Source organism: Aedes albopictus, chromosome 3 (assembly GCF_035046485.1).
Source record: "Aedes albopictus strain Foshan chromosome 3, AalbF5, whole genome shotgun sequence".
In the NCBI taxonomy this organism is placed as follows: Eukaryota; Metazoa; Arthropoda; class Insecta; order Diptera; family Culicidae; genus Aedes; species Aedes albopictus.
Genome location: NC_085138.1, coordinates 213358680 through 213376866, shown reverse-complemented (window position 1 = coordinate 213376866; position 18187 = coordinate 213358680). Strand labels below are relative to the sequence as shown.

At 39.7% G+C, this 18187-nt stretch overlaps 1 protein-coding gene and 1 long non-coding RNA gene across 2 annotated transcripts; one reads left to right on the top strand and one right to left on the bottom strand.

Annotated features, from left to right (window-relative positions):
• The first annotated feature begins 4683 nt into the window (after positions 1 to 4683).
• Positions 4684 to 7144, top strand: LOC134292224 (uncharacterized). Its single transcript, XR_009999530.1, has 2 exons — positions 4684 to 6929; positions 6999 to 7144. It is a non-coding gene; the product is annotated as an uncharacterized LOC134292224 (long non-coding RNA).
• Positions 7145 to 11254: 4110 nt separating this feature from the next.
• On the bottom strand, positions 11255 to 12386 carry LOC134290590 (uncharacterized). The gene is made up of 2 exons (XM_062857756.1): positions 12280 to 12386; positions 11255 to 12233 (listed from the first exon to the last, which is right to left on the bottom strand). Exons 1-2 carry the CDS (start codon positions 12384 to 12386, stop codon positions 11255 to 11257), a joined length of 1086 nt encoding a protein of 361 aa, XP_062713740.1.
• Positions 12387 to 18187: the final 5801 nt, after the last annotated feature.

Sequence of the window (18187 nt, the reverse complement as noted above, 5' to 3'; positions counted from 1 at the left end):
TACAGCGTGCTTAACTGTTATTGCAATATTGAGGCTGAGGCTCCAGTTTGATTAAAGTTTGCAATACATAACAACTCAGGAGGAAACCGTCAAGTTCGATTCATGTGTAAATTAGGTTAAAAAGCGAACCCGCAGACTAACCTATATTAGAAGTTCTTTCAGTGTTCAGTCCAGTCCATATGTTAAAGATGGCTCTACGTCAAAGATAAAGTTCGTCAATCGTATTCCTCTCATCGCACTCCACATACTTAGCCCCTAGCCTAGCCCGCTATATCTCTTGGATCTGTAGTTCTTAAGACATCTGGTTTACTACTTATTTAAACATTTTATTGACTTTAAATTTATGTTTCAACTTATTCACTTTTATTCTTTCCTTTCCTTTGCATCAAAAAAGTCACAAACATCAACTGTTTGCAACTGTTTTGCACGGAAAAATCTAAAACTGAATAAATAATTTAAAATTCACGGAAAAATAATGTTTCGAAAAAGTGAATGGTTCAAACGTAAGAAAAACAGTATAATATATTGTTACATAAAAATCGAATGTAAATGTATAGTAGCTAAAATGTGCAAAGCTTTTGGCGAACCATTTCATTACAATACACATTATTGTAGCTGATACACTGTATGGTGCAGGAATGGTTTTCACCAAATACCCTATGATTAGTTTTTATCCGGTTAACATGGCCTTGAACTTTGGCCAGCTCTCATACCGACCGTCGAAAGTGGGAACCGGTATGCGAAGTGGTTGATGGATGACAATCGGTGCTTGCTGAACTTGTTGTGCCGCAGTCGTGGCAGCAGCTGCGGCCGCCGCGGTGGCTCTGACCTGGTTGAGCTGATCCTCCAACAGAATGAAAACGTTGTCGTGAAGGATATCGAACTCCTCGTACAGCTGCTCATGCTGCTCGTAGTCATCATCCGACACCTCGTTCACGATTTGGTTGTGAACTTCGTCGTAGTCCTTGTGAGCTGCTTCCACCTTCGCCATGTACACTTTGATCTCAGCTTCCGTCAGCTGGACCACCTCCTCTTCATTTGGGCGAATAGTATTGAGCGAATAGTGAGCTTACCTTTGGCCGCGCCGCGGAGACGGACGAGTCGTTGGATGTTTTCCATGGTGGCCAACTTTTCAGTCAACCTCAGCTTCTTCTTCTGCTTCTTGCTTAACGGTGTGGAAGAATCCAGAGTAGACTGTCCAAGTGCAGAACTAGCTCCAGACGCCGCCGATTGCTGCTGCTGCAAATCACTTTTTTCCGGCATGCCACCGTGGACACCACTTCATGTCAAGCCCAATGCTCGACGTTGGTTGGGAACACAGCCAAGTCTATGATCACGCAACCGGATTCCACTAACGGACACAGTGGCAGAACCGAAACACTAGCTTCACAACAGCCTTCTTCACTTGATAGGGTTCCGCACCCCAGGAATTGAGCACTTAATTGCTCGCTTCAATCAATTTCTTCGATGGACTAGACCATCAACACTTTTCCAAAATGGCGCCCGCGCACTAACATTTGTTCTTCACAAAATGGTACCGTCGCACCGGCACTGTACTTCGACGGCGGTCATTTTGCTCACACCGAGAACGTTTGATTTTTCACGGATTTCCGACTTTTTCGGATTTTTGCTTCACTTCTGCACTTCCTGATTCATCATCCGGTTTCGGAACAGTCGGAAAGGTACTTCACTGCACACGATCCGGTTGGACTAGACCAAATTTATGTTCGCAAGTGGGCTGTATTTTAGGACTTCTCGACATAGGCGGGCCGACGACTTCCCGAAGAGACCACTTAACCAGGGAACCAGAACCGGAATTAAAACACCAGGCCTAAAGTTTTACACTCTATTTGCATACTATTTACACATTTCTTTGATTTGGTTCAAATTCAGTTTCTTATTACTGCGACGACACACGTCTTAACACGTTGAACGTACGGTGAACAATAAATTTTGCCTGAGGATAAGAATTTTCCTCCTTTTGCGCCCACTCTTCCTTCGCGTGATCCTTTCGTGCGGCTGCTTGCATCACATGCTGTCTTTCGCGCAGCTGTGTGCTGCTGGAATCGCGCACCTCAGCAGGCTGCGGCTGGAGGTGCACGAAGAAAATTAATCATTCGTGGCGATCGGCCCGAACAATACTTCTAGCGGTTTCTGGACCAATTTTGAACTCCTGCACCCTTGGAAGGTTCTTGAACAAACCACCTAACGTTTTGTGTGTCGGATTGTGGGTAAAGTCCCTGTCTTGAGGAAATGCTCCTAATGTCGGTACATTTTTCGCCAAACTACTATGAAATTTAATATTGTTCTCAAATTTCTCTTGAGTTTCCTGTTTTTTATTTACGTTCTGATTTAAATCTAAACCTTCCATTGCTCCTTCTAACTTACCGTCTTCGGGATCGCTTAGATTCATGAGTCTTCTTCGGTATATTCGTTCTTTCCAATGTCTTAGTTGAGATATCCACCTGCCATGAATGTCTCCTTTCAATCCTTCTTCAATTTCTTTGAGTTTCTTTATGCCCAGTGGCCACTCATCACTGAAGTAGACGTTATCCGTCGGTACCAATGGTTCTTGAGCTTCATTTCTAAAAGCAATATTCAAACGTTCACGTTTTTGTAAGTCTGATTTCGAATAAAGAATGTTTCTTATTTTTAGTTCATCTTCTAATTCTTCGTCACTCAAATTAAAAGCATTGATAATGCTGGCGTTGCTCTGTTTTGCCATTTCAAATTCTCGGTTATTCAATTCAGGAATATCGTACTATACAGGATGCGGCAGGAAAAAATGCGAAAAGTTCAAGGCACTATTACACGCTAAATATGGGATATATATGACTATTTTTTCATGACAGTGTTTCAGTCAATGTCTATATTCTAGCACTGAAAAATAAAAATGAACATATTTGATGTTTAACATGTGGTAATGTAGGCCTAATAAGCGGATATCAATAAACTGCGCGCCCAATGGTCATTAAACAAAATGACTATAACAGTAACAAAATTAGCTCAAATTTGATGAACAATCAGACCACACTGATCCAGAGCCATGTAGTTTCACATACCAGATGAAATAAGTACATATATTTGATGATATTGTAGAGAAAATCAAAAATTTTGTTTTATCAGATGCGAAATTTAGCGACCTGTGCGATTTTCTGCGGTTTGAAAATTCTGGTTGTCTTCATCTTCAGGCGCCACCCTGTAAAGGTTAGTGACCAAAATGGGAATTTTTTTAATTAACTTTTCAGAAAACTAGCCTATTATAGATCATGGAACGTTGAAACATAGATTGGTTAATGTCAAATGGACGAAAATGAGGTTTGAAGTTGAAAAACACTTTCGCATTTTTTCCTGCCGCATACTGTACGTTTATAATATCAAATAATATCTATATATATATATATATAAATGCAGTGGCATACGTGGGACCGCGCATAACTTGCGAACAGAAGGTCCGATTTTGATCGTCTTTGTTTTGGTCTGTTAGTTTTCACCCAAGGAAGGTTTATGAGGCAAAAAACATGGAAAAAATGAAAGTTTTTGAAAATCGATCTTCCATACGCTTTGTCATCGGAGGCTTGGTCTTGGATAGAAACTTGAAACGTCAAAAAACGCAGTAGGCAAGACAAAGTTTGCCGGGTACAGCTAGTTAATTATAAAAAGAAAAACAAAAAAAAAAACGAAAAAAAAAATAATAATCAAAAATAAGTTCACCGTGCAATACTATCTATATTCTACAAAAAAACCATCATCCTTCACCAAGTTTACAAAAAAAAAGAAAGAAAAAAAATACCCAGAAAAATATATCAGATTTTAAAGTTTAGCAATAAACTTCCCTTAACCTAAGTGCTCGAATCAATAATCCAAATAATTTAATTTAAAACATAAAAATATATTATACAATATCAGATTTGATGAATTAATAAATTTTACTTACTACTCTGTGGGTCGAAGCCTTTTCAAAAGTTGGGCGCCAATGTAAGGAGGGTCCCGTGAGGGTCTGAAAAATTCCGACTTACGCGTAAAACAACAAAAGTTGTCAGAATTTCCGATAGATTTGCCCAGCTAGTACAAGTTCTAGCCCTTCAGCAGAACCCACCTACTGATTTCCCAATCATTCCAAAGAGTTCTCCCAAAAGCAGGTATTTCGATTCCCAATTTTCAATCGTTAAACCTCCAAAATTCTCGTTTCATTCGAAAATTAAAATGTTCTCAGTTTATATGAAACCAATCAAAAAAATAGAAATTGCATGCTTACATAGTGTATTTAGTTTTTCAAACAAGCAATATTTCAAAGCCTTTGTCGCATCTACTAAAATAATTGCTTGGGTCTTATTTCATTAGCGATTAGCATGCTAATTAATTTAAGAAACCTACTTGTGACGTCACTGGCCCATTTTTCTAGTGTTTCTTCGTGAGTCGACCTAATTCAATACATATTCCCATTTTCCCCTACTAAGGCAAGCGCATGCTACTGTATGTTCGTGTCAGTGTGAGATCATGGGGTGCTCATAGCAGGTTTGGATACTTACAGCTTCGTGATGTGGGTTACCTGGATGATCGGTGCCTGTCTCGACGGTGATGTATTCGGCGATCCACTCGAGAGGTTCGCGTAATCGGCGGGGTCGCTCACAAGCCGACGCCGGCGGGCGACGCGCGGAAGGCGACGGAGGCTTCTTTAGCCGCATCACTACTCGGACGAACTCGAATTAGTTTCAGGTACCGAGAATGTTAGGCATTCGTTGACCCTATCGCTCATGGGATCGGTTAGAGCCGACGCCACGCACCTGGTGATGATGGTGAGAATTCGACGTCTTCCTCGTTGTTTCTGGGCGCTCTCGCCGGATCGAAACCACAACACTTTACTCTTTGTTGATCCAACGATGATGGGCGGTGGGTGGGGCGTGATCGTGACTGTTTCGCTACTGATGATCACCCGGGACGTGAGTCGGGGCAAATCTCTCTGGCGGCGGTAGTCTTTCCCCAGACAGACCACTCGCGACTTCTGCATCCACGTGTTGACGGTGGGGGATGCTCTCGAGGCCGAAGGTCTCTATCGATGTCCACGCTCTCCAGAAATATCCTTTGCAGCACGAGGCCACGAGACAAAGAATATCCCCGGAGGATTGCCCAAAAGTCCGATCACTAGCACCAATAGTTGGTTCACAGTGCAACAACGGGATTCACTTGATGCTTCCACTCCACTCTCTTCGTAAAGCCACCACTTTTCCCACCAACAGGAGGCCAACGATCCACGCAATCACTGCTGGTGACTATAGAAAGAACAGGTTAGCACCCCATCACACAATCTCCTTAGATCTCAAAAATTACCTCGCGTATTCAGGTTTTCTTAAAGTTTCAATAATTTTGCTACACTCGACTCACGTTTACTGGCCTAATTGCAAATTTTCATTAGAAACACTTTTCGTATGAGCTTATAATCACATGCTTACTTTTCACAATTTCCAGACTAACTTGACTCACGATTTTTGTATATAGAAATTGATTTTTGAAAACACTGTAAAAGCTTTGAAAAATAGATTAGTTAATTATTTGTTCACTACAGTTTAATTTTAGGTATACTTTTCTTTAAATGAGCATGAGCATGAGCATTGGTGACCGTACACTTCGTAGTTGCTACTCCGTGATTGACTAGAGCTAGCTGAATTGCACAGAGAACTAATAGATGCGGCTTGGGATTAGCACACCTGTTTCAATGTGCACGTTCCGAGAACTCGAGTTTTAATATGTCAATAACGGCGCCGGCCACGTCTTACGGTCAACCGGAGAAGGGATGGAATGTTAGTTGGACAACCGTTGCTACTAGAGGTTGTATATACTACTGTGCCCTCCACAGTTGTCACGGGAAGGAGTTTTTGTTAGTTGGGAGGGATTGGTAGTTACATAAATCAGGATTCACTTTGATAAGCGTTGCAATCTTGAGCATACACAAAACATATATTCACAGCATTGTGCCACCTCACAGTTTGGAGGAATGGTGAAACCTTGAAAATTCCTAATAGGAATTTAGAGAACGCCTTATGGAACGAACGATATCTTGCGTCACCTCGCAATTAAGAGGACTGGTGAACCAATATAAAATGTTACTTGCTTTGGATACTATGCTGCCGTAATTCTGCAAAATGACGTAAGCGCCATTTAAAATGTCGATATTTTTTGGTACATTATATACAATATCTGGTGTAAAAATAACACTGTGGTATGCCTGCTGTATTAGAATACAAGATCTAGTCGTAATCTATCATCTATGGAAAGAAACTTAGAGGGTGGGCAAGAGTTTTATGCATGATAACCAAAAAATGGGAAAACTATCAATGTCGCTTACGTCACTTTGCAGAATTACGGCAGTATGGAAATGTTGAGACAAAATTTTGTGCCGACACCAATTGTGACGAAACGTACTTATTAGGGAAAACAATACTGAAACATATTGAAAAACAGAATACTGTGGCTGGCACCTTTCAGTGGCGGACTGTACAATAATATAGAAAAAAAATATTGAAAAAAATGTGAATCGCGAGAATTTGCGCCGATACTTGAACTTTGCAATGCTTGTAGTGTAAATACACGAAAGATGAGTATGAGAAACATATACAAACAGATACATGATAGACAAAGTGGAAGAGATAATTTTCAAGATGTAACTTTCGACTTTGACAAAAAAAAGTCGACACTCATGGTGACGAACTATACAAATTTGATCAAAATGTTTAAAAGATACATACACACATAATGAATAAGTAATATAATGAAAATAGAGTCCACATACAGAGAGAAAATAACAAAGAAGCACGAGTTTTACAAACACGCCACATTTTGGTCTCGTTAGCTGAACAGGACTGAACATTTTCCTGCAACCAAAATACGAATAAAATGGCAGAGATAAAAGAAATATAGCAACAAGAATGGTAAGTAAGAAAAAGCACTGAAATCAGTCACACATATTGCGCCATTTCCAAATTATTTGTAATCTTCAGATGACATCTGCGACGATTGGCGAACCATCCTGGAAGCGGCACCATCAAGGGCACCATCCTCATCAATAATTGGAATTTCGAACAATTTTATTATCAAATATGTGATTGACAATCATCTCTGTAATAAAAATAAAAGGAGGAATATATTTATTGTTTGTTTCACTAAACGAGCATAAAACTTGATTGATATTTTCATTCTTAATTCGTTGTTCTAAAAATGGGTATTTTTTCACCCATTTTGCAGTGGGAACGCGTTTCGCACAATGGGTAAAATTTTACCCAGCGTTTGACATAAACTGTCTCTACCCATTAATGGGTAAAGCGCCTTTACCCATTAAATGGGGAGAGGCAGTTCTAGCGAAAATGGGTGTTTTTTCACCCATTAATGGGTTTTCGCAAACGACCGTGTAGAAAAAAAAAGCCCACACACACGACGACGCGCGGTCCAACGAACCTGAGCTATCACTTTTCACTGAAGGCTAGGTGGCTACTTCTTTGTAGCACTGCCATCCTCAATGCCATTTGCGAGGGAACTAGAAAAAAAGCCCACACACACGACGACGCGCGGTCCAACGAACCCGAGCTATCACTTTTCAGGCCAAACATGTCTAAAGGTCCTATCTGCAGAAGAGAGGCTCTCTTTGGTTTCTGTCTCTTTCGTTAATATCTCAGCTGTTTATTTGTATTATGATTGTCTCCTTGCATTGAACGATGGTCAAAACAATTGTCTTTTGATTTGTACTGCAAAAATAGTTGAAAAGTGTAACATTACATTGCATTAATTAAAAGAGAAAGTGAACAAAGAGTGCCTTTGAAATGCATATAGGACCTATTGAAATGTTTGGCCTGTTTTCACTGATGGCTCGGTGGCTACTTCTTTGTAGCACCACCATCCTGAATGCCGTTTGCGAGGGAACTAGAAAAAAAACCCACACAAACGACGACGCGCGGTCCAACGAACCCGAGCTATCACTTTTCACTTTTAGAGCCGATGCACACGCGGTCCACGCAGCGTGCACGCAAGTGCGTCCTGTGTATAGACACTATGAGCCTCTGTACGAATTTGCCCTGTCCTGCTCACTCCCACAGAAAATTTGAAAACACCGCGCACAGTAAAAGTCACATTTGACTTTTACTGTGCGAACTGTTTTCAAATTTTCTGTGGGAGTGAGCAGTACGCCAGATTCGTGCAGAGGCTCATAGATTCCATAGACTCGCGGAGACATGGTTGAGCAATACGATTTTAGTGTGTTTTACCGTGAATTTAGAGTGTACCGAGCACATATGACGTCACATAATCCATTATAGCTATTGAAATCGTGACGTCATGCTCGTTTGGCTACAGTTGTCTTCGCCTTCGCGAGTCTATGGAATCTATAGTGTCTATAGTCCTGAGTTACACACAATCAAATGGGAGGATGCACACGAGAACGCAACGCTACCGCAAAGCAACCGCGCCGCACCGTGTGCGGCACGCAATGTCAACGCATGCATGCATGCCCCACAAGAACGCTGCGGCGACGCAGCGTGAATTCACGCAGCGTCAATTAACGCTCGTGTGCATCGGCTCTTAGGTATACTTTTCTTTAAATTTTAATTAACTCCAAATTTCACTGTTTTATTATCACTTTTTTTGATCTTATTGTCGGGCCGTCACCAAACCGGACTTCGCACAATCAAGTCGCGACGCGACTCAACTCGCGACGTTTTTAAATCATGTCAAAGGTAGTGCGCATCCTTCCCGTTGTTGTCAGCAACACAGCGCACTAGATGCGAAACAGTTGCGACACTTGTGGACCAAGAAAATGGCAATTTTTGATTGAATGTTGGTCTTGATTCCAACCACATATCGGCGGCCTGAACGGGAAAGATCGAGTCGTTGCTCCATCAGTTTCCTGAAACCTTCATTCTTGTTCAATTCCTTTTTAATTCCGTTTTCTTGATCTATCACTAATCCATCTTACTGACACTATCAAAATCCGCCCAATTCTAACACCCACCAAAAAACTTATTGATTCGAGCGCTGTAAGTCGTGTTGCCTAATCCGCAGCCGAACGTTTAGTTTAAATTGAATAATAAATAAAATGTATTGCTTGTGTTCATATTTGTTATTATTTTTGTTGCCAGATTTTATGCTACAATAATTAGCAAAAGTTAGTAATATCTACTCATTTTTTTATTTTCTCGAAATAGACAAACTGAGTAAAAGCTATTTTGAAAATTCCATCATTACTCAAAAGTGAGTAACTGAGCATTTACTCTCCTTTGAGCTGTTCCACTTTTTTCCCAAAGTGAGTCGAAAACTACTCCGTTTAGAGTAGTTTTCAACGAGCGTGCCAATAAAATCAATGGATCACTAACATAACTAAAACGGCCGCTATGAAATGAATAGATAGCGCCACCATAGCCTTGTGTGTTTGACATAGCTCGACTGCTGTCACAATGTTAATATCCTATACGGTGGCGCCTTTGTTTACATGCGGTGAACAAAAGAAAAGTTTGCTTCATTGATCCATTCGGTGTCTTCAGGGTCTGTTCCAATTGGCGAATTAAAATTAATTTTTACTTAAATTTGACAGTTCGACACTTAAACTTGACAGTTCTCGTTCTCCTAAGGAAATAATTATCAAACTGTCAAGTTTAAGTGAATATTAATTTTAATTCTCCAATTGGAACAGACCCAGAGCACTTATTCAGCGTAGATCGAAGAAATAGTGCGCCGAAAGCATCAACTCGATTTGATATAATAGCGCACTTTTATTTATTTATTTACATTTTTGCTTATATGAAAACTAAGTGCGCAGTCCAGTGGTGAACTAAGAGCGCAATACAATAAACTTTTAAGCACTTACCAAATACCGTTCCAACTGCCATAAACTCTCCAACATAATTTCAATTTGTGTCGAGATGCTCAATACTTCTGCGTCACCATATTTGATATCTGAAGAGTGGATTAAACTATCCTCCAGAATATTTACAATGACATCGTAATTTGCTGTAGAATATAAATCTTTAACGCTGTTTAAACTTATTTGACGTTTGAGCGAAACGATCATTTTCTGGATTGTTGATTTGTTGTAGAAATTATTGAATTGCTGGTTAGGTAAACGAACTTCAAAATTTGGTCGATCGTTGACTAGTAGGCTCATCTAAAAGTACAGAAAACAAGAATACTTAATTATCTGTTCTAGTTAGTTTCTGCTGTATACCCACATAATGTATACAATAAACAATAATAATAACAAAAAGATCTTCTAAATTAGGGGTTTTATATTTATTTATAACTAGCAGTCCCGGCATACGTCGTCCTGCCTGCCTACTCTGCTTTTGACATGCAGCTCTGTAGATAATGCCCCGCAAAATGAAATTTCAAACTTTCTTGTTTTCGGTGCGTTCCCGGTCAATTTTCCTAATTATTTTTTCCGTACGAACACGTCGGAGCCCTGCACGAATGAAATACTGAAAGAATGATGTAGATCCGTTGGCCCGTTACCGAGCCTATTCGTGACATACAAACACCATTCCATTTTTATTTATATATAATATATATATATACTAACTGTCCCGGCAAACGTCGTTATGCCTGCCTACTGTGTGTTTTGACATGCAACTCTGTAGAAAAATGCCCCTCAAAATGGAATTTCAGATTTTCCCGTTTTTCTTGCCTTCCCGGTCACTTTTCCTAATTATTTTTTCGTCCGAACACGTCGTAGCCCTGGCGGAATGCAACAGTGAAAGAATCATGTCGATCTGTTGACCCGTTCCCGAGCCTATTCGTGACATACAAACACCATTCCATTTTTATTTATATATAAGATAGATAGATACAGTGTATCAAACAATTGTCCGTACAGCATTTTTTTGGTCATATTAAGTTTTCATTCAAGTGTTCATAACTTTTGTTACGGCCTGGAGTTCGGGGTGGCCGGGAGACATCGCAGTCTATTAAAACTCCCAGGCGTAGCGAAATAACACATTAAAATATACTTTATTTACAATATAAAATATACATTACAAAGACGCGACACATACACGACACGAAGGCTACATTACTTCTATTCTAACATCTGCAATTCTGCATCGACCAAGGCATAACGAAATGCTACCGGCGAGCACGCAGAACGACGAGAGCATGAGAGCCAATCCAGTGGTTCTCAACATCTCCTCCTCTAATTGGTTTGACGGTAAACCATTACAGCGGTCTTCTGGCGCAGGAAGAGCGTGGATGGTGGACAGTGATGAAATCTGGCCGGTGCTCATGTTAACAGACACTGATGTACGGAAGGTCGGAGCTTGATCCTGATTCTACCTTGGTTTATCATCCACTCGAAGACGTCGCTGAAAACTGAAGCACGTCCACGTGCTAAATCCAACCGATGCCCATATCGATCCACAAAATACTGCACGAACATTGGATCCGATTTAACGCTGATCGGTGGGTGCTTATCGGAAACAATTTCTGCTTCCCGAAATGATCCGACATTGCACGACTTGAACACCTCTGCTGCACACTCGTTCTGCTGAGCGTGTTCGAAAACCTCATCACTACTGCCGTCGGGTGGTGCAGGTACGTCAATATGATTTTTTATTTCTTGCTTCTGCTGCTGTTGTTCCTCACAATGAAGCGTCGACACTGGAACAAACAGCTGATCCACTCGTGGCTGCCGCGGTTGCTCTTTATTTATTACCGCCGCCGTAGAGTCGGCATCATTTGGAAACGGTGCTTGGTGTTGTGTTCCTAGCTGTTGCTTGCTGTTCGGGGAGGACTCGTATGTTGGCTGTGGTACTCGAGCAGCCCAACATAGTGAAAACATCAACTGCATTTGTTGGTTGACTGTTTTCATTCGCTCCACAGAAGCCTGATACTGGAGCTCCATCAGCCGATTCATCATGCTGTAGTATTTCTCGCTGGCTTCTCGCATTTGTCGAAACTGCCCATCGAGGTATTCTTCTAGATCGAGTGGAAACCGGCTTGACGATGATGGCGGCGGTGGTGCTTGTACCGCTGACTGCCCATCATATGATAGCGAGTCAATAGGGCATTCATTGACTCCAGCTGGGGTTTGATGCGAGGGTTGATTGATGTACTGGTGCTGCTGTTGAGGATACATTTTCACGGGCAATGATGGGAATGGCGAATACAGCCGCTGATCCACCTGACGCAGGTGCAGATCCTGTCCAGCCGACGCTGAATGCTGGGGTTTGATGCGAGGGTTGATTGATGTACTGGTGCTGCTGTTGAGGATACATTTTCACGGGCAATGATGGGAATGGCGAATACAGCCGCTGATCCACCTGACGCAGGTGCAGATCCTGTCCAGCCGACGCTGAATGCTGGCACTGGGCTTGTTCACTCCGCCCGAAGTGCATCGGGCCGCCGTCGCCCATCTTCTCCTCTGCGGAAAACTTAACGCGTCGCGGGTCCTCACTGCTCGCACGGATTTCTCGTCGCCACTGTTACGGCCTGGAGTTCGGGGTGGCCGGGAGACATCGCAGTCTATTGAAACTCCCAGGCGTAGCGAAATAACACATTAAAATATACTTTATTTACAATATAAAATATACATTACAAAGACGCGACACATACACGACACGAAGGCTACATTACTTCTATTCTAACATCTGCAATTGTGCATCGACCGAGGCATAACGAAATGCTATCGGCGAGCACGCAGAACGACGAGAGCATGAGAGCCAATCCAGTGGTTCTCAACAACTTTTTAATTCGTCGATCAAAAATGCTCAAATTTTTACCAATCATGACCCGAATAAAAAATACAGTAGAAAAACCGAACGTTGTATTGTAACAGTACTATTTAGAACCATATTTTTACAATAGACACCACAGTACAAATAAAAATACAAAAACAATAAGATGTAATGTAGTGAATTGTAAATAAGATTTTTACAATATACTATACGGGTTGTTAAGTATCGTAACAATATAAAAACATATTTTTTTCCATATATATTTTTTTACAAAACCATACATTTTACTGTAAATGAATTGTTGTAAATACTGATACGTGGGTTTTAATATAGCGTACATTGTATGGTACACGTATGGTTTCAAACAATAAAATGTACCGTAAATATATTGTTTTTAATTGTAATTTCACTACTGGTTATAAATTTAATCATGGTTTTGGAATGGTTCTCTTTTGTTATGTTGTATTGTTTTACATTACATAAACCATATAATGGCTTACTAGCATCACAAGAATGCGCTTTGGGAATTCTCCAGAGCGTTTTGGATAACCCTTCATATATAGGATCGCCCACGTCTAAGTCTGAGTAGTCTCTGATTGCATTAACAGTTGAAGCTTAGGCTCCCATGCCCCACCAGCCAGATAACTGGGTTTTGCAAACTAAGCATTATTTGTGGCAACACTTTGAGTGGCATGATGGAACTATGCCGAGCGCGCTAAGTGTTATTAGACCACTAATGTAGTTGCATGAAGTGGGTGACGAGGTACATAAGTATCATTACAGCGTGCTTAACTGTTACTGCAATATTTTGGCTGAGGCTCCAGTTTGACTAAAGTTTGCAATACATAACAACTCATGAGAAAACTGTCAAGTTCGATTCATGTATAAGTTAGGTTAAAAACTCGGTTTTAAAGCGAACCCGCAGACGAACTTATATTAGAAGTTCTTTCAGTGTTCAGTCCAGTCCATATGTTAGAGATGGCTCTACGTCAAAGATAAAGTTCGTCAATCGTATTCCTCTCATCGCACTCTATATACCTAGCCCGCTATATCTCTTGGATCTGCAGTTCTTAAGACATCTGGTTTACTACTTATTTAAACATTTTACACCTCGTCCTTTTTTGACGTCCATGCTTGGCTAAGCGACAAAAAATTCTACCGCCAAGACAATGAGCAAACTCAACATTTTGATATTTTTTAAAACATCTCCGTGATTAAGAGAAGTGTACAAAAATATAAAAATGTCCATTTTGATTATGATTTTGGCAGTAGAATTTTATTTCGCTAAGCCAATAGTGGACGTAAAATAAGGTTTAGGTGTATTGACTTTAAATTGATGTTTCAACTTATTATTATAGTTGTAGCTTTCACAACCAGAGGTGCGCGCATCGTTTTTCTAAGCGTTTGGCGTTTCACACTAGTGGCTTCTGTTGACGATATTGCACAATGCAGTGTATCGTGAAACATTTCCACCAGTTGATGGTAGTGTGAACTAGGCGATGGATTTTCACGAAAATTATTCTAGGTGTTACGTCTGTTTGTCTGTGAAGAAAAGGGCAACAACAAGGTCGTAATAGAAGATGTGTATTGTTTTTATCTTGCTTACACATCTTGCAGTACACATGGTGCAATTTTTCAGAGTAACCTGTACATTGTCAAACACTTGAAGGTTAGGTTTCATGTTTTAATAAAAAAGGTAAACTGGCAACACTGTCACAATTTTTTAAATCCTTTTTATACTCGATATTGTTCAAATCAACACAAAACATCTTTATATGGCATCGAACAATGTTTTTTTTTTTACGAAATTTATAAACTGCACCTGAATTAATATGTTACTTTATATAAAAAAAAAATTTCCTAAATACGCTATATCTCAGGAACGACGCAAATTACCTTGGGGAGTTAAGCTTTTTCGATCGAAAAACGTCTGATAAACACGATGAAATCAAAATTTTTAAAATCAAAATACAGTAGACGTTCGATAACTGCAACATGATTACGTTTCACTTAGCGAACGAAAATTCGATAACTGCAACGCCTGACAGTGTCAACAAGCCGTCAATTGACGTAAAATGAACGTAAAATTCATTCGACTGTTCATTAGGGCTAACATGGCGCACTATTTTGACGTTTGGCGGTGCGATAACTGCAAATTTGTTGCACTTACCGGACTTGCAGTTAGAAAGCATTGCAGTTAAACCGTTTGCACCGACCGAACGTCTACTGTATACGTATTTTGAGAAAAATCGATTTTTAGTTTTAAAATTGAAAAATATGACATCTGGCAACACTGAATGAAAAAAATAATATTTTTTCTGGATTCCCTGAACGATTTCCTTTAAAAAAGCCGAAGGTCGAAAATGTGTATGTGCAATCGTTTCAATGATAAAAATAAAAGAGAGGGTAATTTTCATATCGGCCAAAACGAGGGGTGCTGCCACGGGCCGAGGGATGATCCGGCGCGCAGTTTATTGATATCCGCTTATAGACGAGTGCACCGATGAACTGAATTCATCGCGGTCCGAGAATTTTGACACTACAGCGGGGTCGCTTCCAATCAGAAGTGAAAGATTTCCAATCAGAATTGAACAATTCTGATTGGGAACGACCCCGCTGTAGTGTCAAAATTCTCGGACCGCGATGAATTCAGTTCATCGGTGCACTCGTCTATTAGGCCTACATTATCACATGTTAAACATCAAATATGTTCAATTTTATTTTTCAGTGCTAAAATATAGTAATCCTACATTATAGAGATCTGCGGAGGCAGCCATTGTGAGCCAATCGTGCAGAGAGAACTGTCAAAGTGTAAGCCAAATGAACATGCTTATCGTTCGTAGGAAGGCGTCGTTTGAACGGTATTGCAATCGGAACTAAATAAATTAAAATTATTTATTTTTAATATCGAGAAATTGGTGGCATATGTAAGTTTAGTAAAAAGATAAAAAAAATATTGATTCTGCTTTCAAAAGCTCATGCTTATGACGACACTTTTGTTGCTGCACTTGTCGAAAAAACATCCATTGCTACTTCTTGCTTCACTTCTGCCGATATGATTAGGGTAACACTTTTGCAATAAATTTCAGATTTCTTCGATTGCTCCGCTATTTCAACAACATTTTGAAAGAAATTTCTACCATAATTAGAAAATGTAAACAAAACAACTTGAACCACAACGAAGTCACGCACAAAGTTTGAACATCTTGCTTTGAAGCAAGTGTTGGCAGCTGTTGTAAACAAAACAAACAGCGTTGCCGAATCGACATACGTAACTTCCGCTCATCTCTATGTAGAGGATTTCTACTAAAATATAGACATTGACTGATACACTGTCATGAAAAAATAGTCATATATATCCCATATTTAGCGTGTAATAGTGCCTTGAACTTTTCGCATTTTTTCCTGCCGCACCCTGTAAGGTTCTCATATGCAGCTATATATATATATATATATGTGCTCATGTAGTTGACGATGTTTAAAAATTTATCTTATTTTGCACATATTGCAGACTACATCTCAAATTGGACTATCACACTTTTTTGGTACGCCTAAAAAGTGTGATAAAAGTGCACATTTGCCTCGGATCGTCTCGACGTTTTCGGTGCACTTATTCCTCCATTTACATGGGACGTATGCCTGCGCTGTAATCACACTTTGAAGGTGTGTGCACACTATTGTGTCAGTCCAATTTGGGGTGCAGTCAGCAATATAATCTGCCAAACTTTTTCCACCAATAAAAGTGCAACTAAACGTAAAATACGTATGACCAACTCTTCATATGTAGTTTAGTAGGTCCTGTATAAACATTTTACATTAAGAGAGTTTAAAAACGTTGAAAACACTTGGCACTTTTGTTGATCAAAATATGATAAATTTCCAAATGACATTCTGAACATATGCAGATTTTTTATATTTTTTGTAGTGAATATAAAACCTCAAACAAAGCTGCATATGAAAGCCTTAGGTATAAGCTGTATCACAAAAAAAAATGAAAAAGTTTCATCGAGTACATATTATGATATAATGTTTTAAAAATGTGTTCAAAAATCGTATAAGGTTTACTAAAAGTTCTATACCTTTCAGAAAACTTATTTGATCTCGCTCAAAATTTTACCAATGGAGTTTTAGTATATGTTTTATGATTGATCAAGATTTCAGCTTATTTGATTGATGTATAAAAAAGTTATGATCATTTGAATTAAAAAATATGTTGACCAAAAAATTGCTGTACAGACAATTGTTTGATACACTGTAGATTGTCTTGAGTTTTATTACAAATTCCTCAGACTACATCTTAATCTAAGTTCCAAATACTATTTTTAAAGACAAATTTTGAAATATGGGAATAAAACAGATCATAAACACTATTAAATGCACGAATGCATTTGCCCAATGGATTATTGAAGCCGTAGCTTGTCCCATAAAATCTAACAAACAGTAGGTCACGGACAGACATGTGATACGAGTGTGATACGCGTACAACGGTAGGCAGTGTCAAGAAAATTCTAACAAGACTGAATTGAACGGAGAGAATTATCAGTGTGGCACTCATTTCAAGCGTAATTATACAGTGATTCCTGTATCACATGTGAGTTATAAGTACATAAATATAATAGTCGGGAAGGAGCATACAAAGACACGTTTTCCAACAAAGATGGACACACGCTATGTCCAAAGGGAAGTATTATGAAAATCGAATGTACCGCAAATGTTATTCGCTAGGATCGTAGCTTTGGACCTATAGTTTCAGAATCTGTGCGGTTTAAAATAATTCATCTTGGGTTTTTTGATATATTTGATTTTTTTCATGTTTTCCCATACAAATGTCGAAAAAAGTCATTTCAAGGTCAATTTCGTCCCATATAAAAATGTATGGAAAAAAAAACCCAAGATGGATTATTTTAAACCACACATTTTCTGAATCTAGAGGTCCAAAAATATGATTCTAGCGAATAAATTTTGAGGTACATTCAGTTTTCATAACACTTCCCTTTGGACATAGCGTGGGATAGTTGATGTTGCCTACTATCAAATCGAATACAATCTTTGCAATTTCTTGGGGCCGTTTCCAATCAGAATTGGACGATTACGATTGGAACAGACCCCGCTCTAGTGTCAAAATTCTCGGACCGCAATGAATTTGGTTCATCGGTGGATAAGTCCATAATGTAGGATGGACTTATCCACCGATGAACCGAATTCATCGCGGTCCGAGAATTTTGACATTAGAGCGGGGCCGTTTCCAATCAGAATTGGACGATTCTGATTGGAACAGACCCCGCTCTAGTGTCAAAATTCTCGGACCGCGATGAATTCGGTTCATCGGTGGATAAGTCCATTACTAGTGCGACCGGGCGGACTGCAAAGGGTTTATTCACAAATGTCATAACGCTAAAATAGTCCGATTTTATGAATGAATTTTGACAGGAGGTAGCGCCCAATATCCCGTGAAAATCAATATCATCATCAACATTGTT